This window comes from Melospiza georgiana, chromosome 1 (assembly GCF_028018845.1).
Source record: "Melospiza georgiana isolate bMelGeo1 chromosome 1, bMelGeo1.pri, whole genome shotgun sequence".
In the NCBI taxonomy this organism is placed as follows: Eukaryota; Metazoa; Chordata; class Aves; order Passeriformes; family Passerellidae; genus Melospiza; species Melospiza georgiana.
This window is the reverse complement of record NC_080430.1, coordinates 88,864,435-88,890,162: the sequence shown is the minus strand read 5'-3', so window position 1 is coordinate 88,890,162 and position 25,728 is coordinate 88,864,435. Positions and strand designations below refer to the sequence as shown.

The following is a 25,728-nucleotide window of genomic DNA, read 5'->3' as shown; positions in this document are numbered from 1 at the left end:
ATGCATCTTCAGCCATTAATTATTGCATGTCAAGGCTTTATGAGCTCAGTGCTTAAATCATCTCTTGCTGCTGGTAACAACAAAAGCTTTTCACTCATGAATTGCTCATTGTCTTTGTGCTGCCTCTGATACTCAGTGATGAAAATACTGCCTGTATTCTCAAGCTGAGTGTTTCTCTTAGTCAAGCACCTTCAGTAGCCCTCCCAGAGTGTGCATGCATAGTAGCTATGGTTTGGAAGAGGAATGTTTACTCTCTGTGAGCATCTGAGGTGTCAGTAACCCAATTTAAGATGCAGTTGTTTCAGGAGAAGAAATAACTGTCTTTTGGCTTATAAATCTGCTTTCCAAAAAGGATTGCCTGTTCTGCATCTCTCCTGAGTGGCAGTTCTGTGGTTCAGTCTAAGAGGGAAAGATTTGAATAGCAGTGATTTGAACTTACCTGCCAGGACTGTAATAACAGCCAATAACTTAATGGCCATGCAAACACCTACTTCTCTTTGCTTCAGGGTGTTATATATCTGTGTATTCATTTTCTTATGTGTTGCAGTTAACCTGGGCTAATGATGTGCTCCAAATATTTGAAGCAGTTCTGTATAAAGATTATAGTTGTTTTTTTGTTATCAGATTGGCAATATTAAGTAATGTAATTTGATTTCTCACTGGACATAATAGAAGTATATTTTAAATTTTAGAGCAGTTAAGAAAATAGGAATATGTGAAGAATCCCTGAATGAGATGTCTGGTTTTAGATAATTTTTATGCAACCTGTGGAACAAAACAGAAATGAAGTTGTTGCCTCAGACATTTGAAATCTACTTCAAAGTCATAGAATAGACATCTAGTGAATCTCAGCTGGTTATATGACAGCAGTAGTCTTTGTACTTTTATTGTGTTCTTAATTTCCAAAGTTTTGCTATCCTCTTGAGCTCTTGCAATATTTACAGTTATATTCTGATTGGGAATATTTCATCTCCCTCCTGGATCAATTTATTCCTTTTCTTGCATAGCAAAAATTGCTGTGAATAAAAGCATGCAAATCCAAAATCTGTGCATTGAATTGGTTTGATTTTTTTATTATTTGATTAAAATATTGTTCTTCTGGTCCTTTGAAACCTTTGCCACTGCAGTTTCTTCCTGCAAGCAAGACAGGGTTTTCATAAAGTCAATCTAAATGTGATTTAAGGGTTTTCAAAGGTTTTCATTTGAGCAGTTGTGTAAATAATCTTTTGTTCCATTCTTAAAAATGCTGTATTGAGGGAATTTGGCATTTTTACAAACTCATTTGAGAAACCATTAAGCACCGATTTGTGAAATTATAAACTGTTTTCAGAAGTTCAGTGACTATAGTTGTTTCTGAAAATTATAGGTACCAAAATAACATTGCATTTTCAATTAACTTTTTTGCATTAACTGTAAGAACTTGTTTTAAAAGCCAAACTTTACAAAAGCCATTTTTTTCAATTCAGAAATGTTGTTTCCTTACTACGTAGAAGTATTTAGAGCTAATCTTAAAAGTTTAAAGGTTAAGTAAAGACTGCTTGAGTAAGAAGGTCCCTTCCTACTTGAAATATTCTATGATCCTGTGATTCTGAATAGGGAGAATCAGAGGTTCAAGTACACAGTCACGTAGTTCCATACAGTTGTAAGCAGTTTGACAGAGTTGTAGTTGGAGTGCATCACTGTTGTTCCATTTTTGGTATTGCTTTTCTATGTAATGAGAGATTTTAACCTCACAAGAGCTTCTACTTTTGTAAGTATAATGCATTCTGTTAATTTGTTGGAAAGGAAGCATGAACCAATATCTTCTGCCTTTGTGTATGAAGTTCATCCTTGTTTTTCAGCTGTAGTCAGCCACTTCTATGTTTGTTATTCTGCCTTTATTCCAAGGCCCACCATTTTTAGAAACATAATTATATTTTTTTCAAATGGTCAATTAAAAAATTGACTTATGAATTAAAAAGTTGCTTCTGATGAACTAAAAGTGTAGTCTTCCTACTCAGAGAGAGAAGAATAGAAATTTATTGTGCTGACCTACATTTCTCAGATTTTTCTGAAGTGCAGGTTTGCTTTTAATGAATTGTTTTCAGACTAGTATGATCTGCTTTCTCTCATCACGTCCTCAGAACTTTCTTGCTGAATTGTACTGAACAGATGAATAATAAAACCTTTCAAAATCCATCAAATGAGCATAGCCCCATGAAATATTCTTCTCTTATATTAACTTCTGACAAGAAGACTACTGGCATCCTAAAACTCTTTAGCCTGTTGAAATTTACTGGATGCATTTGTGTTACTGTGAAAAAGATGAAGAATAATCTGTTTTCCACAGGCGATGGGCTGACCTAATTTAAATGGTTTTTTATCACTTGCTTTCATAGCATTGAAAGGTAGGGCTTTGTTTATCCTCAAATCAGCCTGTTTACTGATGTTCTGATGGTAATGAGCTCTCTGCAAACATGCACCACAACCAATTTGGAGCACGGGCCAGTAAAAAAGAAAAAAAAAAAAAAAACCAAAACAAAACACATCAGCACAGCAGTAAAAGTAATTCTGGAACCTGATTGTAGTGTTGGCATCACTTCTGGTTTCAAATATGAATGTAACCAATGGGATTGGACTCACTAATAGTTCAGAGATACAGAGCTGTAGACAATGCTCACTACAATTTGTATTGGCTCAATTTTTTAGAAATTTGCTCAAAAATCCATACGCATGCCTGATATGTTACCTTACAGTATGCCAGTTTTTCTCCTTCGCTACTAAGTAGACTGAGAAGCTGAAAATTCAGTTTTGTGTAGGCCGTCAATCTTTCCTTAGATGCTGTTCAGTTAATCATTTTCCATTTGGTATAAATTGATATTAATAGCTTAAACATAGTAAATGTTGTGTCAGGATTTTGATGAGCCCTTATTTTGTGCCAGCTTCTGTTTGTTCATATTTGAAATTCTGGAAAACAAACTTTACATCAGCTTTGTCTGGTTACGTGCTGCATCCAGTGTAGAATCCTGATTTAGCTGAGTAACAGCAATGAAATCCTTTGTCAAGTCTGCCACAAAGTCGTATTGAAGACTGATCACTGGTATAAACACAGACAAAGTTGATCCAAAGACAAAAATGACTGAGTATTTGTGTGCTATACTGAAAAAGAGTAGGTTTTCTTTCCCATGCCAACTGTGTTTGTAAAAGAGGTTGTTAAGTGCAACAATGTTCTTTATATGAGCAGTAATTTTAAAGATGACCTTTTCCTGTAGTGTCAAATATATCATGGATTTTGTCACGGGGAAGAAAAATTCACTTGACCTTCAGAAATAACAAGACTTGAATGTACCCATTTTTCCTCTTTTCACTTTACTCTTGATAAAGTACAGCCTTTGTTCCTACCTTTTCCAAGGTGCTTTTAATACTCTTTTTTCTTCCATAGTATAAGGGTTTTGTAATCTATAATCCAGTATTTTGAAGGAATGAAAAGTACTTGGTTTTGCAAAAATCTTCAATTCTATTTCATTACTCTGTAGGTAAATGCAATTATTAAGTCTATCCTCTATTTGAGGATTTATTTCTGTGGTTGCTAGGGTGGTTTTTAGATGCAGCTGACTTTCTTTGCCATAAGAACACACTACTGATTAATTTTGAATTTGCTCTCAGGCTCCAAAGGTTTCTTCCTGCAGAGCAGCTTCCTAGCATGGTAGTACCCAGCCTATATAGATAATACTTGTAGAATCATAAGACAGTTTGAGTTGGAAGGAACTTAAAAGGTCATATTCTAGTTCCAAGCCCCTGCCATGGGCAGGGATGCCACCAGCTAGATCAAGTTGCTCAGGGCCTTATCCAACTTGACCTTTAAGAAGAGGAATTTGTACTTTTTAGTTACTGAATATTCAAGGTTTTTACCTGCCTGCTTTTGTAGCCTTTGAATGTCCCTTGAATTGGCCACCCAGACCCATTCCTGCATGTTGTTTCAGGGTATTGCCTGCATGCTCCAGCCCAGCTGGGTGTCACCAGCAACCTTGCTGAGCGTGCTTTCAGTGCTGTCCCTCAGCTTCTCAGTGAAGGCACCAGCAAGTGTGAGCTCCAGCTTTGGCCTCAGAGAGCTGTCACCAGTGGTTGTCTGTCAGCTGGACTTTGTATGGCTGGACAGAACCCATAAAGCCTGGTGCTCCAGCTAGCTGTCCACCCCCCTGAAAACCCGCTTCTTTAGATTAAATCTCACTAAGTTGTGAAAAAGTACTCTGGAAGACTATCACAGTCCCTTCTGAAGTTAATGCAAACACCATTCACTGCTCTTCCCTTGTTCACCAAACCAATGCTCTCCTTGAAGTGAGTTGCCAAATTGTTAAAAGTATGCTATGGCTTTGATGTATCTGTACTGCCTGTTTCCCTTTTACTTTTTGTGTTGTGGTGATCTGGTAGGGATTGGGTTTGCTTTATTTTGTTATTTGTTTTTTGGTTTGGTGTTTTGTGTGTTTGTATGTAAGATTTCTTACATAATCTTTGCAAGGACTGAAGTGAGACTGACTTAGCAGATGGTTCTCCAGAATCTCCTTTCCTACTTGATGATAACTTTTTTCCTAATCTTGAGGATTGGGAATGTCTGGATCACCATTTCAGACATTTCACAAATGATGGAGAATGGCCCTGCAGTAAGATCAGCCTGATCCTTCAGCACCCTCCATGCCAACTTTCTGGTGCCATGGAAGAGATCTCTGACCTAGTCTGTCCCCTACCTATGAAGTTTCACTCTTGCAGACTCTGCCTCCAATAACAAAGGGACTGGAAAAAGCATTGAGTATCTTAGCCTTTGCATGCTGAGCACTGGATCTACGTTATTCTCAGCCTTTTTGATTTTTTTTTTTTTTTGCTATCCTTAAAGTGCCGTTCTTGTTGCTGCTTTTGCTTTGTTCCAGCTTGTACTCCTGGATTATATGAGAACCTCCTCACGTGCTCAGGAAATGTAACTCAGGCTTATTCATCAGTCTTTCAACAGCATCTCTGGCAGTATAATTGTTGTGGAAGGGCACATCTGCAGGCTTTCCTTCTGTTGCCACAATTTCCTGGGTTTGTCTCTCTCAGCCTCCATTTTTGGGAGTTTCCATCCACTTATCCTTTGAGTGCAATGCTTAGCTGTCTTTTCTCTTTTTTTTCATCATGGGGCACAGACTCTCATGGCACTTCAAGGTCTCTGTGGAGATGCACCCACCTGCTGTTCATCCTTGCTCACTTTGCTCCTTAGCCTCTTCCAGTGAAGAAGCAGCACTCAGGCAGAGCGTTCCTCCCGTGGTTGAGTCCACCACCACCTTCCAGCAGCAGCAGGAGGAACCAAGCCCTGAGCTCTGGGTCAAAGGTCTGGTATGCTAAGAGCAGTTGCTTCATCTGAGTTTCTGGGCCCCTCTGCTGCACTGCTCTGCTGGGGAAGCAGATGGGGGAGTGCTGTCATAAAAGCGGTGGTAAAAATGCAGTGTAATTCATGAGATGATAGACTGCCCAAGGGAAGGAGAGCCTTCATCAAAAGGTACAGGGAAGGACCTTATCAATGGAAAACTGCGTGTTGAACTTTTGCATCACTGTCTTTTCATCACTTCCCCAAACCCTCAAAGGGTTCAAAGAGTTCATAAAGTGTCTTTTTGACATTTCACTGAAGTGACAAAGGAATTTTCTTTTGTTAGAGGAAGATATACCGCCAGGCTATACATTCCAAAGCACTTGATATAGAGCAGCAAGTCTAGAGTGTGGTTCTCCTTTGTCTTTCTAATCTGAGGACCCCAAAGCTCTGTGCTCCTGTGGGTTTTACACTGTTTTACAGCCTCATGTCTCACAAGTCTGAACTTCAATAAATGTGAAATTAAAAGAATTGGTAGAGTTTTCTTTCAAAACACCTATTTTATTAGCATTTGTGTTCTTTAAGAACAAGCAGGGTGGTGGTGTGACTTCATTCTTTGCCAAACAATTTCTGTGGTGTCTGGGTTGGACCAGAAGAAACCTATTGTATGAAGAGTTTAAGGGCAGTCATGCACTATGTCAGACAAATTTTGTCTGTATACAGTATTTTTCTCTGCCAGTGGTTGATATGCATATCTAGGGCAGAGAATAGAGGAAACTGGAATGATTCTTCCTTGCTGTACTCTCCTGGAATGCAGTGACTTGAAGTTCACAGTCGGGGACTGGCCAAAGTAGGGGTGAGGATTTGGTATTTATTAGTTGATGAGGAGGCTTGCAGTGCTGGCAGGGGATGGTGGCAGGCAGCTCCCCTGGATGACTGCACACTGTAGGGAATAAATTCCTGTTCTGGATTTTAACCTCTTGCTGCTAAATTCACTTGATTTCTGCCAATATAGGAAGTAAGAGTAAAAGGCAACTGTTGATCTCTATTTACCATCTCTGTACAGCTTTTGATTTTATAGACCTGCCACTTGATTTAGGTTACATCTTTTCCAGCCGGGAAAAGTGCTACTTTTGTCTTATAATAAAGCTGCTTTTTGTTGTATTCATCCTTTTGCACTTCTCACTTGTTCCTTCTAATCCTCCTATATCCTTTTTGAAATTATAAGACTGGATGTTCACACAGCACTCAAGATGAGAGAGCAGGTACTGTGTAATGGAGTAGTGATGGTTTGGTTTCTGTTTTCTACATAGTAGTCTGTAACAAATTTATTATTCTTTCACTGCTGCTGATGGTTTTACAGAATTTCATAGTACAGCTCCCAATATTTTTTTAATAGATAGGAGGATAGAGTTCAGGTCTATCCTTCTATATATTAAAAAAAAAAAAAAAAACTGAAAAAAACAACCAAAAAACTTCCAACCGAACCACCCCTGGGATTTTTTCATAATGTATATCACTTAATGTTTCCTTGTGGTAATTTCGTCTGTTACTTTATCATCAGGTTGTTAGTTACAGATCCTTCTGCAGTTCCTAATTTTTTTACAGTCATCCCTGTACACCAAAACTATATAGATGCAAGCTGAGATCCCAGAAATAATTCATTCTTGTCATTTGATATGCACCTCTGCAGGAAGCAGAGGGTTGTATACCCTTCTAGCCTTGTACGAGTGGAAGGTCACAGGCTCCTCTCTTGCTGTGCCATCCAGAGCTGTGTGACTTCAGTGTAAAGGAGTGCAGGGAGATAGGAATGTGTCTGCTGCCAATAAGAAGAAATAAGCTGTATTTAGAAAAGGGATGTCATGATATTTTCCCTTAAGAAGGGTGGGGCGAGGCAGGGGTCAAATTATGGCAATGAAATAGTAAAGGAAATGCAGTCTTAACGATGCAGGCCTTTAATGAGGTTTTTGCGTAGTCACAACTGATGTGCGTTAACCCCAGCTGGCATCCAAGCCCCATGCAGCAGCCACTCACTCACCCCCACCACCCCAGTGGAATGGAGGAGAGAATGGGAGGAATAAAAATGAAAAATGAGTTGAGTTAAAGCAAAAGCTGCACAAACAAGTAAAACAAAACAAGGAGTTTATTCACCATTTCCCATGGACAAGCAGATGTTCAGCCATCCCCAGGAGAGCAGGGCTCCATCACATGCAGCGATTGCTTGGGGAAACAAAAGCCATCACTCCAAACATCCCCTCCTTTGTTTTTCTTGCCCCACCTTTATATACTGAGCTTTATATGATATGGAATATCTTTTGAGTCAGTTGAGGCCAGCTGTCCTTGCTGTGTTCCCTTCCAGTTTCTTGTGCACCCCCAGCCTCCTCACTGGTGGGGTGGGGTGAAAAGCAGAAAAGGCCTCAACAGTGTGTAAGCACTGATTAGCAGTGACAAAAACATCCCTGAATTATCAATGCTGTTTCCAGCACAAATACAAAACATGGCCTCTGCTGGTCACAGTGAAGGAAATTACACCAGTCCAAACCAGCTCAAACACTTGAGATTAAAGTTCCCTTTTCAATAAATTCTTCAGTTTTCACTGAAAGCATGTAAGAAAAATTTAATGTATGTAATTTGTAAAATCCTAGCACGTCTTTAAAGTCTCCTTATTTTATTCCCTTCATTTTCTATGTCAAGAGTGTCTGCAATTCTGGTTTTAACTGGTATTCTGTTCCCACTGGTAAACATTTCAGGAGTACTTTGAGTTGAAATATGTCAGTAGTGGTTAAAAAAAATTAAAAATTAAACTCTCTGTATTTTAGTGTAAGGAAGCTCAAAGCTGTTCTTGATTCTGCCCTACTAGTCATGGAAATATGTAGTCTTTGTAACAAAATCTGTAATTTGAGTTGGGCGAAAGAGAATTTCAAAGGTTGGCATTCTAAAATTGTAATGTATACACACTGAAAAAATATATAGAGGTTTACTCTTAATCAAACATTAAACTAATAAAGGCATAAAGTGTCAGACTTGCTAACTTTAGCTTTGAATACCTAGTAAATGATCCTGGTGGCTTATGGGTACTTTGTTAACCTTGCCTACTGTTTTATTTTACCAAAAGGGATGTTTGGTTTTGGTTTGCTGGAAGTGCAAAGCATTTGTCTTTGTGATGCTTTTGTAATAGGCAATTAGACCCTGTGTAAAATCCTGGCATTTGTAGGCCAGCATTCCTAGTGATGGACCCAGAATGTCAGTGTGTGCTACATGGGAGAAGCATGAGAAATATTAGCCATGGGATTCACACAGTAGAGAGTGATACCCTGCTTCCCAAGATGTTCCTGGTTTTCATTCATTGGTGTTGTCCTGGTTTCCAGAGGATCCAGAGAGTTTCTTCTGACGTCATTAGATGTGCCTACCTTCTTTTCCAGTGGCTCAGCAGAGGACTCTGTTTTGGTCACTCATTTTGATGTTTCAGGTGATCAATGTTAACATTATAAAGGATTGGAATAATGCTGCTAAAACTGACCCTATTCCCTTATCTCACTGAAATGCATAGGACATTAATTTTCTTGCATACATCATAACATAACTAAATTGTTACCTTTCAAATGGAGTTAAAATTTCTGCTTTTAGCATCTCAGGTAAATGTTGTGACTTCTTTTTCTTTTTCTTTTTTTTTTCCAGATATAGAACATTGTCTCTCAAACTGGATTAAAAAAACCCTGTTGATATTTTTATTTATACTTTTTTATTTTTGTATTTGACTTAAAGTGCCATGAAAAAATTTGCATATTGCAAGGTGGTCCTTGCCACCTCTTTGGTTTGGGTCCTTCTGGATATGTTTCTATTGCTGTACTTCAGTGAATGCAATAAATGTGATGAGAAAAAGGAACGAGGCCTGCCAGCTGGAGATGGTAAGTTTTCTGCCTAAGTATTCTTTAAAATTACACTCTTTTTAAAGATTTGGGATTTTTTTTTCAACAATCTAGCATTGTGTCAGCATTTAGGAGTCACAGAATATTCCGTGTTTCTTTGAATGATTAGAGAATAACCACGTTGCTTAAGATATAATGTTGCAGACTCAAAGCACATAAGATGTAGAATTTTAAGCACTAATGTATATGAAATAACCCTAAAAAACTGTGCAATAAGAAATGCAGAAATCTAAGCCATGTTAATGCAGTCTAAAGCATATTTTAAATTTTCATGAGTAAGGAAGCAAAGGTGCTATTAACTTCATCAGACCTGCTAATACAACAAACCAAGCCAACAACCAAGCTCGCTTGTCTGCCTCTTGCTGCAAAAAAAGACTTCAACCAGCCAAATTGAAAAAGACTCCCTGCCCTACAACCCACCTAACCCAAAATTTGGACAAAGACTGTAGTAATAAGACACAGTAAATATTGTAAGGTTTATGATAATAGAATGAACTTGGATGTAAAATGACAAATGTGAGTGCATGCTTATCTAGATAACTTTTAAGAGAGAACTGTATTTTTCAATACTGAAGGTTTTCAGATAAGCTTTCAGTTTTGTTATTGCCATCTTAGGGTTTTGAGCACCAATTAAATGAGCTGAATGTGGGGTTGTTTTGTTTTGGGCTTTTTTGACAGCACTACTATTGATGTTGCCAACCTTATTTTTAGGAAGTTAGCATAGTTGATCACATGGGAGAAAGGACTGGTGCAGGGAGATTTTTCATCCCTGCAATGTCTCAGTGTATGCATTCAGAACTGCAGGCAGCTGCCACCTCCAGTTTGTTTGTGAAGCATCTCATTCTGCAGTTTGGAGTCTCTCCCTCTGAAAAGGCTGTGTCTGTGTTTCACTGCTGATGTTGGAAACCTTTTGAGTGTTGCTAATTTTCAGGTCCAATTGGTTAATTGCACTCAAGGTTATTGCTTTCTATCACAAGAAACTTTTTCACCTGTTGATGTCTGGTGTGAGCCTTGACTTTCCTGGGAAATTTTCAGAAGTATTTTAAGAATAATGTTGCTCTGTTACAGAATAACACTGGGGAGATATTTAAGAAGTGTCAGATTTGGTTTACTTGTTTTCTTTCCCTGTGATGAAAACAAGCCAATAAATCTCCACAGAGAGCACTGTATGGAATGTAGAATTTCTGTGCTCAGCACCTCTGGACTCCTGGTTTCACAACTGCATGTGAACATTTCAAAGGGGTTCTAGTCCACCTGAATTTTGCAGAACTAACTTAAATTTTTCATTGCTGGCATTGCATTTTTTGAGTTTCTTTTTCAGTAAGAGGAGAGCAAAGTGGCAAGAATATTAATGAGGCTCATGTAGAAAGTATGTAGAAAGTACATCTTCTACAGGAACTCAGTCTTTTTTTGTCCTTTTTTTTTCCTTTATTTTTTCCCCTCCAGAAATTTGGAAATTTTTATATGGTAAGACAGTGACTGATGTGGTATTATGTAGGAATAGATCCAATTTTTGGCTTCCCATAAAGCAGATAACTTATGCCAGAAAACAGCAGGTGAAGTCAATATCTATCAACTTACTGTGATATATTGATAATGTTGAAATTTCAGATGACTTTACGTATGAAGTCATTGGGGGAACCTTCAGGTGAGGGAAAGTCTTCAGTTTTGACATATTAGTATTATGATTTTCCCTATGCAACACTAATTTTACTTAGTTGAGTACAGCCTTCATTCTGACCTTTACCCAAACCTGTGTGTGTTGAAATTCTTGATATATTTTTAAGATCTTATAGCTGGCTGGTAAACAAACAAAACCTTGTATACCTTGTATATAGCTTTCTACATTTTCTTGTTTGGGGGGTGGGGGGCTTTTTCTGGGTTTTTTTTTTTTGGTAGGGTTTTTTTTTTTAATGGCTGATTTGTAGTAAGGTTCAGGAATAGGTCTGCTAGAAACCTTGGTTGACCCTGTGACATTTCCTTTTAACCAAGCTGCATGCCTGATTATAGATATTTTTACTTGTTCCAGTAGTTTACTGATTGGGAATCTCTAGTGGGTTTACTCCTGCTCAGAGTGCCTGGAGTCATCTCAGATAACATTGAGGCTATTTTGTCTGTGAAGCTTTTATCAAAATCTGCTTTTTCACTTCCCTTTTTCCTCTGCTTTTAATTTCCATAATTGAATTAGTTTCCTTGATTCACCATAAATTATGCTAGTGTTTTGAATTTAATATTCTCTTGTCCATGTCACTCTGCTTTATCTCTGCAATTCATGGAAGAATTCCATGCCATTTGATGAACTTACTCGACATAGGAGCAAGTTTTTCTGAGGAGTTTATGTTTATTTCAGGTTGTGCTTGTCCAGTTGGAAAAACCATTCTTTACCTATTTCATCAGGAGCAAAGGATTTTGAGGACAACTTTGAACAGTTTGGGCTTTCATGAAGTTTGAAGGATGTTTTCCATGGCTCTTTAACACAGAAAATGGAAGGATTTTCTTTTTATAGAATTAGGCAAGAGCCGTAGCCAAAATTGTCTTTGGGCTCTTTTTCATTGGTATTGATGGCATAAGATACCATAATCTTAAATCAGTAATAGTAAAGGAATAGTAAAGGAATGTGCAACTGTGGAAAACTCAGTGTACATGGTTATAGGGAACTGTAAGGTGCATGAGATAGAAGCTTTGGTGTCTGCTCTGACAGGGATTAAAGCTGGGAGTTGAAGTGACACAGGTGTGGAGTTGAGGGCACAAAAGGCGAGGTAGAAAGGGGACAGGCCACTAGCCAGCTGAGGTGGAGGTGCCTTGGGAAAAGGGGGCCTGGCTTGGGGTCTGGAGAGTACAAGACTGAGTAACTAAGGTTGTACCAGAGGGGAGGGATAGTTGTAATCCAGTGACTGTAGTTGTGTGGGATGGTTTTTCTGTGGACTTAACCTTTGCTGCCACCACTGCCATGGTGGCCCACCCCCTCCACCATGGCCGAAGACACCTGCAGTGGCTTCCCCAGGTAACCTGGGGAGCTGGGATCAGAACACCCAGCAGAGTTGTTTCCAGCAGCAATCCCTGAGCTGGGAGGAGCCTGTGCTATGCTGACTGATACTGCTGCTCTTTTTTTCTCCCTGCCATGACCACCCCAGAGGGGTTGGGAGAAAACTGGGGGAAGCCCTCTCCCAGTGCTCAGCTCTGAGGCTGTCTCACCTCCGCTGACGTGGATGGTGCACACCCCTTATCCAGAACACCACGCGTGTTCTTCCTATTGCCACATCTTCTGGGTTGTGGCTCCCTGTTTGTAATTCCTGAGGATTACTCAGTAAAACCCACAAAGAGTAATTAATTGTTGTCTAAGGAAGGTGGCTGATGTAAGTTTAAATGTTGCTGTGAATTGGAAAGAAAATCACTTAACTTTAGTAAGCATCATCCATGTAGTATTTTTTTCCAAATCTAATATTCATAGGATAGTTACTTGAGCCTTATTGTTTTCATTTGGGGATTGGCATTGCAATTTAGATTTCACAGCCTGGAACAGAGCTTACTTAAAAAATGTAAACAAGTTCCAGACTTAAAGAGAGGGCTCAAGCTGTTCTCTAACAGTACAATTAGGGACCATTCTTGTAAACAAAATATACCTAGGTGGTAGTGTGGTTTTACTAATAAAATAATAAAGGGGTTTTTTTGTGTAGTTCTGTCTTATTTCTGTAAGAACCCTGAACGTCATCCCTCAGGTCTTGACTTAAATGGAGATGGAATGAGTCATTCTTTACCCCCAGTTATAGGCTTCCTAAAGGTCTGATTGCAAAAAAAAAAAAAAACAACTTCCAGCTTTGGCACTTGATGTGGTTTCTAAATAAGCTTAATTCATCCTCTCTCTCTTTTTTTTTTTTTCTGACCTGAAGGTGCATTCCCCTTATGTAATTATTAGAAGCCCTGGATGCTGGGGAATCTTTCAAAATTAGGACTGGTGAATTGCAAGAGTCATGGAATCTCAGCTCCTTGGCATTTACAATGACAAAGTTAAACTAGGACCAGTCATTTTTGTCAATTGCCAATCAAGACCTTGCATTCTGAATTTGGAGCTCTGATAAAGATGGAATCTCTAAATTGTGTCTTGGTTCTAAATAATCTCATCTGCATGAAAAAAATCCTAAGAAAAGGGAGCAATTTCAAGATTTAATTATTGAAAATGTGAACCATTTGTCATAAATCAGTCTTGTTGTATTAAGGTTGAGGGGTGTGTAAGAGGCAGAACTGCTCTGAACTTTTACATGTCCAAACAGCTTCTTGTAATTATGGTCATGCATCCAAAGGTGATTGGACACTTTGCATTGGTTTATGTAGGCTGTAAAAACATCTCACCAGAAGAATCCACCCCTTTTTCCTGGCTTTAGATGGTCTTAGATTTTGAATTATCTGATTTTCATCAGGCATATTGCCTGGTAAAAAGAAATTTCTAGTCCACAGAAATAAAGAGTTCCTGATTTTTAAATGAAGATCTGGAAGAGATCAAGCCTTCTTTGAAACTAAGGGTTTGCTGATACAAATAAGAAGTATCTGGAAATACATTACTAGATCTCTTATTTAATCAGGTAGTGATTCAGTCATCCATTTAGTTCTGAAACCTGTAGCTATAAATTTCATTTCCCTTTGTTAGAAGAATGCCATCAGTACATAGAGTCCTTCAAAGGAAATTTTTTCTGTATTTAACTGACAAAAGAACACTGTGGTCTGAATTCTTAATGATGCATTTATTAGTAATTTGGGGAGAACGTTGTTGGTTGGTGTTTGCGTGAAACCTACATGCTTCTGTGGGAAAACAGATAAACGTAAAAAAACCAAGAGAAGATGGTTCTCAGAAACTCGAGAGAACATCTTCTGATGAATTAACTTTTCTTGGAAAGTCATTGCCCTGCCTGTGCCTCAGCTTGACTGTGAGTTGCACAAAATATCTGGATTTAGTTAGTTGTTGCTGGATTTTTCTGCAAGGAGAATGAAGTACTGAGGTAAAATATGTAATCAAGCAGTATGTATTTACTAATGAAATTTAAAAAATTAACTGATTAAATTGTGAGATTTACACAATTACACCAGTATCCAGTATGTGCTAAACTCTCATCTTAACAGGAAGATCTGCAAATGTGAGAGATGAGCTTTTGGCTGATTTAGCTATTCAGTTTAACTGGTTTAGTGGAAGTTAAGAAAGAACTGGAAGTGTAAATGAAACAGGAAATTATTTTTTTCTTTTAAATAGGTCATTTGCTATTAAGACACTTGCTCTTCAGAACTCAGAATACTGCATACAACTATATTCTGATGGGGTTTTTTAAATTGTTTTAGTTATGTGGAACACCCATTGTTAAATCACTTTCTGTCTAAATGAACCTATGTACTCATTGCTACACACTTAACAAAAGTTGCTGTGATAGCCCAGATAATAATAGCACACTGTATGTATGAAATTAAGCCCAAATAATTACTTTATTGTATACCATAATTTTAAGTTAATTACCCCCTGGAAGGCACAAATTCTAGTTGAAAAGGTTATGCAATTGCAAGTCAGCAGTTTGGTGCAGGTTCCAGCCATACCTTCTGAAGAGGCAGAGATGCAAAGCAGACTGCTTGCTCAGCTTAGCCTGTGGCCCATCTGCTCAGGATCTGCTGGAACACACTTACTCCATCAATTTTCACTGGCTGAGTAGCTGGCTGGCAACTTCTAGGGTTTTATAGCTCAACTGGCCATCAAGGAGAGTTTGGTTAAAAGAAAGCACCCCTGTGATGGGAGGAGGATGGGAGGATTTTCTCTGCTAAATGCTCCTGCATGAATGCAACTACTGCAATCACTTCAGGTACTTGAAAATGAAAGTTTCTCAAGGAGGATGTGGTGCTTGTTCCCTGTTAGCACTAAATGCAGACCAGCAAAAAGCCTCATTGATTAGTAATATATATTTAAGTCTTAGTGTTTCAGCAAGGATGGAAGGCTAATTTTTTTTTTTATTTTCTTTTTATTCTTTACATGCCTGTTTACTCTCTGCCTAAGGTTTAATTACACTGTGCTATCCTAGATGCAAATTAAAGATAATTTCAAGCTAGGTTTGTTTCTTGGGGATTTGGTGTCTTTAATTTAAAATACTTTCTATTCCTCTGTTTAGATCTTAAATTGCTATTATTTAAATTAAAACTTTTGCTGAATTTGTAAAGCAGTAATATAGTTCAAATTAAGTATTTGGCAATTTCTGTTTGGGGAAAAGTGAATGGTACTTGTAAAGAGAAGTGTAACTTTTTAAAAACTGTTCTGATTTTTATATGTATTTGATATAAAACCCTAAATAATTCAAGGGCCTGAATTACTTTTCTCCCGTTTTTCCTCTTCAGTTTGATCAGATATTTGTTATTTAAATTTCTTTGGGTTTAGGATGTGTATTGTTACTGTTTTGAGTACTAATGTTAAACTTCAAAGTGTAATTTTGTTGCATAAAAATAACATTAGTATAAACAGGAGAAATTCTTTCTAAACTGTTGCTGCCGATGTCATTCTGTCAAAATAAAAATGTGGAAGTAGATGTAAAGCTCCACTTTTACTTTAATTGAACCTTTACTGTTCTGGGACATTATTTATTACAGAGTCACAGAATAAGCTGAGTTGGAAGGGTCCCATCAGGGTAATTGAGCCCACCTCTGGCCCTGCATAGGACACCCCAAGAGTCTCACCGTGTGCTTGGCACTCTTGTTCAAAGACTTCTTGAACTCTGTCAGGCTGCTGCTGTGACCATTTCCCTGGGGAGCCTGTTCCAGTGCCCCAACACCCTCTGGATGGAAAACCTTTTCTAATATCAAACATAAACCTCCCCAGACACAACTTCAGGCCATTCCCTTGGGTCCTGTCACTGTCACCACAGAGAAGAGATCAGTGCCTGCCCCTCCTCTTCCCCTCATGAGGAAGTTGCAGACTGCACTGAGGTCTCCCCTCATTTATATCCCAGATTTTTTTGCACATGCAGGCTTTCCTGGAAAAGTTGAATTTTCCTTTACAGGAACTTTATAAAGTCAATTATGATGTAATGGTGGATAGAAATAAATCCTTATTGGTTTTTTACATGAATTCTGGTGTGTAAGAGAAGCACTTAACTATTTCTGTTAAACTCCCAAATGTGAAGATTTGTTTTCACTTTCAAAACCTGGTGGGTTTAGGACTGTTCTAAATGATTGCACTCCTACAGTGTAAATTAATTTATAAACAAACAAAAACAAGCTTAAAAGGAGTTAGTAATATTTTATTTTTTCAAAGTTCCAGAACCCATGCAAAAACCTCATGAAGGACCTGGAGAGATGGGGAAGCCTGTGGTCATTCCAAAAGAGGAGCAAGAGAAAATGAAAGAAATGTTTAAAATAAATCAATTTAATTTAATGGCAAGTGAAATGATTGCACTCAACAGATCTTTACCTGATGTCAGGTTAGAAGGGTAAGTACTTTCTCTTGTATTTAAAAATGTACTCTCTTTAAATGAAGAATGTGTGAAGACTAAGCCAAAAGAACAGTACAGATCTCTAAGATATTACCATTTGAGGAAACAGTTGGAGGATTTCCTGTTTATAAGATACTTATTAGTAAAATAAGATGGACCAACAGGAACCAGTTTTCTTCAGTGTTATTTAACTTTGAATCTGATTATAAGTATGAAGCCTATTCAGGGAATGGAAATTAATTTGGCTGAAGGAAAGTTAACTTAAGCATCGGCATTTCAGGAGAAAATCACTTGTTTGAAAAATTCATGCATTGCTTGTAATAAGGCAGACTAAAATCCTACATTATATAAAATAAAAGAGATTGGGTGATGAGAGAAATACTTCAAAAATTTTCTTACCTAATGAAATGTGCAAAGGCTCATTTGGATTGCATTATAATGTTTTCTAATATCCATCTGGTTTGGTTTTGATCTTGCCTCTAGAATATTGATCCTTTCAGAGCTATTTGAGTCATAAGTAATTAAAAAGAAAATTGTAGCCTTGTTTTAACAAAAAATAAGATTGCTTTACTCTCCTGGGACTATGACAGGATAGATGATGACTCCCCCCACCTCAGCCCCTCTTCTTTATGAAAGGGGCATTCGGGTTGAATAAAACTTATGAAACAAAATTTTCCTAATTATCTACATTATCTTCTTGCAAGAACAATTTCTTTAGAAGCTCTGCTTTGCTGCTGTATATACAAGGCCTAGCTCCTGGATGAATTGTTTTCATCTCTTCTGTCAGAAGATAATATTAGCAGAGTGAGATGAAGCTCTTGCTGCTTTTCATTTTTAATGAGTAATAAAGAACTGGTTTGTAGGTGCCTTCATCTGTTGTGATGAAAGTGATTCTGTGAGTTCCTGGTAGGGCTGGTGTTCTTGATGCATTGCTGGTGTTCCTAATAATGAAGACATATTTTTCAAAATATGATTTCACAAGATTGAAATAATGTATTTTAATTTTTAATAGATTTTCAAATATGAAAACATACTTTTGTGGCTCTAAAAAGTTGACTTAATTGTAACCTTTGTGAGGTCTAGGCTTTGAATTAGACAAAAATGGAAAAAGAAATTGTTATAAACTATTAAAAAATTATTACCTAGGCATAACTCAAGTTTGCAGGCAATTGAAATTGCTATTTCAAAATCCAGTTTAGCGAAATAGAAATTTTTGTCTTTCACATTTGGCTATGCTCTGCAGTTATTGTGTTTCACAGTGAGACATGTGCTATAAGTTTTGTAGTGTTGCATTTGCTTCTCTTTTCCGTTTTTTTTCTGTGTACAATACTCTCACTATACTCAGTGTGTGAAAGTGGAATCTTAGTATAAAATTTTATGTATAGCCTCAGGACAGAGTTGGTTTTTCTGTTCTTGTAAGTTCCTGCCAAAATTTTAACATTTGTGTGTTTTTTTAGTATTTTTGGGAGAAAAATGCCTCCCAAAAATCTCTTCCATTTGTCATCTTTTCAACATGTACTTTATAAGGTCATGGTAATTAAGAAGTCATGGAGAATGTTAACCTTTCTCTGTCAAATTTGAGAACAATACTGTGTTTACAATGCAAGGATGTCTTAATCTGTATGTGTGGCTCAGTATTACTCTTTGAGAACGCTGTAACCATTTTCAGAATTGTGAACACTATAAATACACTCTGGTGTTGTGTGTATGTCTGGTGAAACTATTTATCTGATTAGTCAAAATACTCCAAAGTCGGAAACACTCTGTGCTGCATTAGTGGAATTACTTCTGTTATAATTTGTTCTATCTATGTCCCTGGTAATATGGAAATAGTTTGTGGGGAAGGAGAATGGATAATTTTTAATCATTCCTTACCACATTTATGTGCCTACAGCACAGCTGCCAGTAGCACTTTCAATCAAGGTTTTGAAAAAGCAGGATATGTTCAAAGGCACGCTTAGCTGTTCAAGCATGTAATTATTTTCTTCACAAGTTTTGTGGGTTGCTTCCTTTAATGTGGTGTGGCGGGAAGAAGTGATTATTTCAAGTCCTCTAATTCTCCAGCATGTCAGTTTTTCTGAAGTACAGAAGCCTGCAGAGGTTTTGCCTAGCGGTTAATCATTGGAAAGCTGGTGGAATTAAGAGTGCCAGGACCAATTTGCCACATGTATTTAATGGGAATGGCATGACATGTCAGCTTGAGAGCAGTTTTTGAAGTAGAGTGCTTCATCCTTCAATTAGTTTCTAGTTCTGCCAAACCCCTATGACCTGTGCAAAAACAAGTGTGTTGGTCCTGGAGTGCTCATAGGATAATCTCCGCAGCTGATCCACTCTGGGCACCCTGTTTCTGTTTTGGCCAAGAAGTTTTGTTCCCTTACTAGAAGAACAAAAATGTGAGCTTCTTTAATAACTCCTAGGCACTTCTCCAGCTAAGGGAACTCCTCAGTACAAGACGTCTACAGAAGTTGGCATCTCTGCTCTGCCAAGTGTGCCCCAGCTGTATTTACAGGTTTATATCTATTTTTATTATTTGGCGCAAAATTACTGATGCACACAGACACCTATAAAATCATTGATGTGTGCCTGAATTGCTGGTCACTTTGTGTCTGTAACCAGAAACACTGCTCTACTTCTCTTTATCCCAGCTGAGTGTGATTTGCTCAACAGAAAAAGCTAAACCAGAACAATTTTTTTTTAGCCTGGATACTTCCCTGAATCTGGACTGGGACACGTTAGTATAACAAACTAATATGATGGACTAGGCTGCAACCTCTGGAGGAAAGCTGTTGCAGGGGAAGAAGCAGCTGTACATACCAGATTGGTTTGAAGTTGTTAATAGAATTATTCTTGCAAGCATGTCTTATTTCTAGCCTGTGAATCAATCATCAAAGTGGGAGTTGATTCACAGTTGCCAGGAAAATATGCAGCTGTGGGTTTGACATGACAGCAGAGAGTAAAAGATGGATGATCAGGAACACTGGTGTCTTGCCTTGATTTTGCTGAAGATGAGGGAGGCAATGAATAAAATAGGTGCCAGTGAGTAAAGTACGTGTTCAGCTGTGGCTGTGTGCCTTAGATTGATGTTCAGGCAGGAAAGTGGGGAGGTTGAAAGTATGAAATTTGCACATGTTGTATGACTTGGTTTGGCTCTCAGTGCTGTTGGAGGTGACTTCAGAAACTGCTTTGCAAAATGAAGAATGAGTATTGTGTTCTAAGGCTGAGCTTTCCAGCCTGAACTCATTAGTTAGCAATTTGTGGAATATATAAAACTTTTAAGTAGAAATTTGTTCCCTGTTGTGAGAGTTTAAACCAAATTCTGAGATTTTTTTTCTCTTAGAAAGAGCTGCTTCAAACACTTTTTTTCTAGGCACAAGCAATCAAGTCTTCAAACAATGAAGGCATAGCTGCCGCAGAATGATTTTGTGTTCATGTGGGCTCTGGTCCCCACTGGAGCTTGTGATGCAGTGCTAGCAGGGTGTCATATTTGCAGGTTGATATTTCTTGGATTGGTGACGGGCTTCCCCAAGCAGACCTGCAGCAAGCAGGAACATCCATGCTCCTTGCTGATCCCTCAGCAATCCTTTTTCCAAGGCTACGTGATCTATACAATTTGTCATAAAAGATTTTCCTTTTCCTTTTTTCCAATTGGTATAATTTTGCCAGAATTAAGGGTATCAGGCATCTTATTATACCTCATTTAGTTCTGCAGAGTGTCTTGGATCTTTTAACTATCATTTTCTCAAACTGTCTGTACTTAGGAAGGTAGGTGTACTGGTATTTTGAGTGCTATAAATCATGTTAAGGTGTAATCAGAGTTTTTAGCTAGATGACCCTACATATTTTGAGTCAACTGTGTTTAAATCCATACAAATTACAACTTCAGCCACTTCATGGAAAAAAGAAAGGTGCATATCTCTGAGACCGTCATGTTTTACTGGTACATTAATGTTGTCAGATTGTTATTATTGAAGGGTTTTTTTCTGGATCAAACTACCCTTCTCAGTTCCTGCTGGCAAGCTTGCTTCCACAACTGGGAGGAAGTAGACAATTTTCCAAGTTAAAAGCCATTCTTCTCTGTTACGTGTAGGTTGTGGAGTTCATGACAATTATGCTGGTCCTCTCGAGTAAATCTAGTAAAATAGTAATTCTGACTGATTCTGTCTTATCTTTGGTTGGAAAGAACAGAATTTAGATTTCAGCACTGTTAATTAGATGATACAATATAATTTTTTTCAGTTACCACAATGTGGATTTCATATCTGTGCTTTAAAAATGTAATGTTAATTTTAAGTATGACATATGCATGTGAGAATATACTGGAATTCACAATTTTAGCTTCTCAAAGCAAATTTATTTGCTCTATACTTTAAGTTACTATAGTTGAATCAAAATATAACACATCTATAAAATTAACTCAATCTCAATGTGAGGAAAATAGCTTGAGTAGAAGTATTCATAGTAAAACAAATGAAAGCACACATGCAAGAGCGTAGTCTTGGGACTCAAGTGTGATATTTCAGGGTTTTTTAAAAGACAGCACTCAAGGTATTTGCTTCTATATGAGGCTTGTGTAAGTGTGCTTTCTACTTAGTTATTTAATTTAGGAGAATAGCTAAGGGGTAGTTTTATACTACATATAATTTGGTATAAATGTAGACTGCAGATGAAAGATGTTTTCTCATCACTTCTGTTGATACTAATCTGATGATTGTGTGGCCTGGGTGTTCACTGACTGGATGGACACCAAAAAGTGGAAAAAAAGTATAGTTTGTTGATTCAGCAAACTGAATCCATACACAGCAGCCATGTGGCTTACCAGATCTGGTGGAAAGAAGGGGATGGGACAAAACTGTAATGGCAAAAGATCGCTTTATTGCTTTTGGCAGCAGCCCACAGTTGCACTGGATTATGTGGAATGTGGTGGGAAGAAAAGCTTTCTTATAGAACCTGAGCATTAAAATCCCCATAAGGCCATGGGGATTTAAGCTCCATAAATTGTGATATACTTTGTGAACTTTGGGTAATCATTTAGCTCAGGTCATAGTAATGTAAAGACAATAAAAAAAAGAGTAAAATTTTCAACGTAAGTGGTGGAAGACTCAGGAGCTTTTGACTTAAGCTAGAAATCCAGGCTGTTAATTAACCTGGCATCTCTAAAGAAATCTGCTGACCTCATCACCAGCAGTGTAACTTTCAGCAATGTCATGGAAGTCTGAAAGCACGTGAGGTATTAAAGACTTTACCATTCTTTCAAGCAGGAATGTTTTTTCATCAAGCTTTTATGGTGCCTATAGCTTGCTACTGGCCCCTTGCAGAATCAATGTTTGGAATTGTTCTTGCTCACATTGATTTAGTGAGTTAGCTGAAAGAATTCCCTATAAACCTTTTCCCTAGAGAAAGCTTAGAGGGGAAAAAAATAGCATTAAAAATCACCTTACTTCCTGTAAACCGTTTTGGTTTTATTTTGGTGGTGGGAGGGGGTTACACTATACACACACAGATATATATATATATATATATATATATACCCAGATGTATATGTGCACAAACACTTGGCAGTCTCACAGTCTCATTCTTAATTGCAATCTGCTTATTCATGCTCATCCATTTTGGATGAGCTACCGTATCCTGAAATTTATTCAGATTGTTAGGTCAGGTATGGAAAATAATTGGTCTAGAGATCTAGGTGCAATTTCAGTCTCTGAGGACAGAATTGGTTTTGCTTCTGTCAAGAGATGCTTTTCTGTGATTGCTTTCAGGATAAGGAAAATAGTATTATTTTTGTGAAGTTCTGCTTGAATTCTGTAACCACAATGGTTTTAAGAACCATTTTGGATTTTGTTTTCAGGGTTTAAGAAGATTTCTACTTGACTCATGAGATAATGCGACCTTTCTTATATCCAAATCTTTGAGATCAGAAGAAAGGAAAATTTCATACTCTTGATGTCAGGTAAATTATGTAATACTATTGAAGGCAGATATTAAGCAGGCTGTGTTAAAATGTTTAAATAAGGATAAGGGATTTGCCTGCATCCAGGGCACCTGTTCAGAAAGAATAATTGAAGTTGTGATATGAATTACAGAAAAGAATTCTGAACTACAGAAAAGAGTTCTCTTCCTAAAAGGAATTGTTCTGATTTGATTGGAAGAACCAGATTCAGGGTAGTGTGAAGTTTTGTTGCAACCTTATCTGCAGCGCTTTCTCTTTGTTCAGTTGCAAGTTAAAGGTGTGTGGTATGCAAAATCTGAGTAGTGAAATGTGGTTTGGCATGTTGCAAAAGCTAGTGATCCCATATCTCTCAAAAGACTTGCTTTTAGTCCTCTTAGCTGTATTGCTTCTATATGAAAATCAGATCTTTATTCAGCTTGATTGTCTTCAATTTAGGAGCTTGGAGTGTTCTTAAAACTTATGGAAAAAGCAGATTTATTAGCACCCCATCTTAAATGATATTATGAGGCTGCTGCTTATACTCAATGATCTTTGTGGGTCCCTTCCAACTCAGCACATTCTGTGATTCTGTGATCCAGGAAAGACTAAGTCAGTGTTTACCAGAAAAACACCACATGACTTGAGTCCTGGTGGTTCTTGATGTGTTGTTTTTACATTTTCTCTGACACCCTGCTACAGGGCTTTCTCTCTTGATGGAAATATAGGTCAGTCTCAGCAGCTTCAGGGTGACTCTCAGAGTCTTATTTCAAAACTTGTTTTCACCTGGATTTAAGTAGAGAGGAGGTTTCTTGTTGGGCATAGCTGTGCCTCAGCTCTGTAACATTAACTTTATTGCAGGCTATAACTTAAAGCATATGAACAGGTAAGCAATGGAATACTGACATTTTATAGCTCTGCAGTGATATTCATCAGATATCAGTAATTAAACCTGAAGTTTCATGAGGGTAGTTCAGATTTTCTGATTTTGTTTTCTATCGATCTGGAATTAACTTTTGTAACCTCAAAGTAAAATAAATGTGTGGTTTCAAGTCAAAGGATACTGATGCTTACTTTCCAGAGACTCTCAATGTATTTTAATACTGAAATGTGAGTTGTTTGTACTGCATCAGTAATATTAAACAAATTTATTACAGAGGCTGTGCTGTGTAGTATTTCCTCAATACTTCAGCTCTAACCTGATTTTCAGCAAGACTTGGATTATTCCTATGTGTCATTGTCAAATTTAAGTCCTGAGATGCAGTTTATTTATAACTGCAGTTTTTATTTATAACTGTTGTTTGTAGTATCCGAGATGAAAGATTGTATTAAATTTGTAAGATGACTAAACATGCTTCCCTTCCTGCCCCAGTCTGTTGCTGGTTCAGCTTTCAGAATTGCATTGGCACTGTGTTATCGTGCTGCACGTACAAGCACCAATCTGAGCTCCACTGGGATTTCCCAGCTGAGCTGCTCAGTGCACAGGAGACACTTCTACTTGTGTTCCATCTCTGTCCTTTATCAGAGTGCTTTGGGCTCTGTGCACTGGGCTAGAAAACAAGGATTGCATACATGTTTTACTGCTGTTAATGTTTTTGAGCCATTGTAAATTATTGCTCATGGCTTGTTCCTTTGAAAGGCTGGTGGAACAGGGAATAAAACTGGAAAGAAGTAGAGCAGGTCATAGCTCAGGTAGTGTCTGACTCTGTTAATTTTCATGATTATTGTTTTGAAGAATCCATATTAAAAAAAAGTTCCAATGTATATCTTGTTCTCTTATTTCTCCTCTGTGGAGAATAACATGTTGGCAGCATCAGAAGAGGTAGAAATCTGCCTTGTTGCACTTTAGAAATTTAGCATTTATTTCTAATGCAGACTATAATTATGGCCTCATCTTCCTATAAAATTATCTGAAATTTATTTCATATTTTGCCTCAGTGAATGAGGTTTTCCTCATTGTGTCTTGCTGCATAAGCATTATGGTAGTGTGTAACTGATTTCCTATAAGATCTCTTCCCTGCTTGTAGCTTTGTTTGGGATGTGATTTTTTTTTTCAGTCTATGAAAAGGTATTTAAGAACTATCCAAATAGTAAATCCTTATTTTTCTCTTTCAGAAATGATTTAGTATGCCTTTGACGGGTGTGCAGAGATCACTACTAGCATTGTAAATATCTGTGTTTCAAGACTTGCTAACATTAGACACGTAGCACTCAATCTTGAGTTTCAGGAATAATTTCTAAGTCAATTGATCCATGAATGCAATTTTAAAATATTGATAAAATGCCAAGTGCTATTCTGTAATAAGATGGCTGCACAGTTGCAGAGGTTTTCTAATGTCATATTTGGAATACTTGTCAAAGACCCAATAGTAAAATGAGAGAGACAGCATGAGGACAGCACAGGTGTTGTCCCAAGTTTCTGGAGTCTCTGCATGCCTGGGTGTGGACAGAGTGAGTAGTGTTTTTATCTCTGATTGGACACTGAGGATATCAGACAGGGATCAGAAGAATATCACCTTCTAATGAATTCAATTGGAGCATCTTGTAGGATCATCTCGTAGATTTCTTCTACCCTTGCAGTAGTGAAGAACATTTGTTCCCTTATTCCCTCACTGTATGAGAGAAGAGAAGCTTCCAGTTCTGCCAGATGTGGAGAAGGATTGAGTGTGTATGGTTGTGATGTTGTAGAAAGTGCAAAATGAAAACTTGTCTTCTTTGCCTGCAAGTTTGTGCTGAAGCAACAATTAAACTCTGAGATTTAATGGCTTAATTTTATTTGGACATAATTGCCGTACTTGTTGTCTCTTCTGGTTATTTTTGTAATGTCTCCTGTGGACTATTTGTACTCTGGGTTGAAAGAGAATGTAGGAAAGCAGTTTAATCAGAGGCTCTTCAGATGCATTTGAAGTAGCATCAGGTAGTTTTCAAGTGGTTATACTTAGTCCACTGAATAAAATACTCTCCGGTTTTTTGTCTGAACATTTTCCCATGTAAAACCTGCAAAGCCTCTGTATGAAAGATTCAAATTACCTTCACAAAGAGTCACAATAATGAACAAGGCAAACAAAATTCATAGTAGCTTTTAGCCTTTCATTTAAAAAG

General features: G+C 37.7%; 1 protein-coding gene across 1 annotated transcript in view; it reads left to right on the top strand.

Moving 5' to 3' along the window:
• GALNT1 (polypeptide N-acetylgalactosaminyltransferase 1) overlaps positions 1-25,728 on the top strand; it is an 87,057-nt gene that overhangs the window by 32,405 nt on the left and 28,924 nt on the right. The window contains exons 3-4 of the mRNA XM_058022422.1: positions 8,996-9,225; positions 16,523-16,697. Coding sequence (XP_057878405.1) covers positions 9,087-9,225; positions 16,523-16,697 — 314 coding nt within the window. The 5' untranslated portion in view covers positions 8,996-9,086. The remainder of the gene's footprint in view (positions 1-8,995; positions 9,226-16,522; positions 16,698-25,728) is intronic.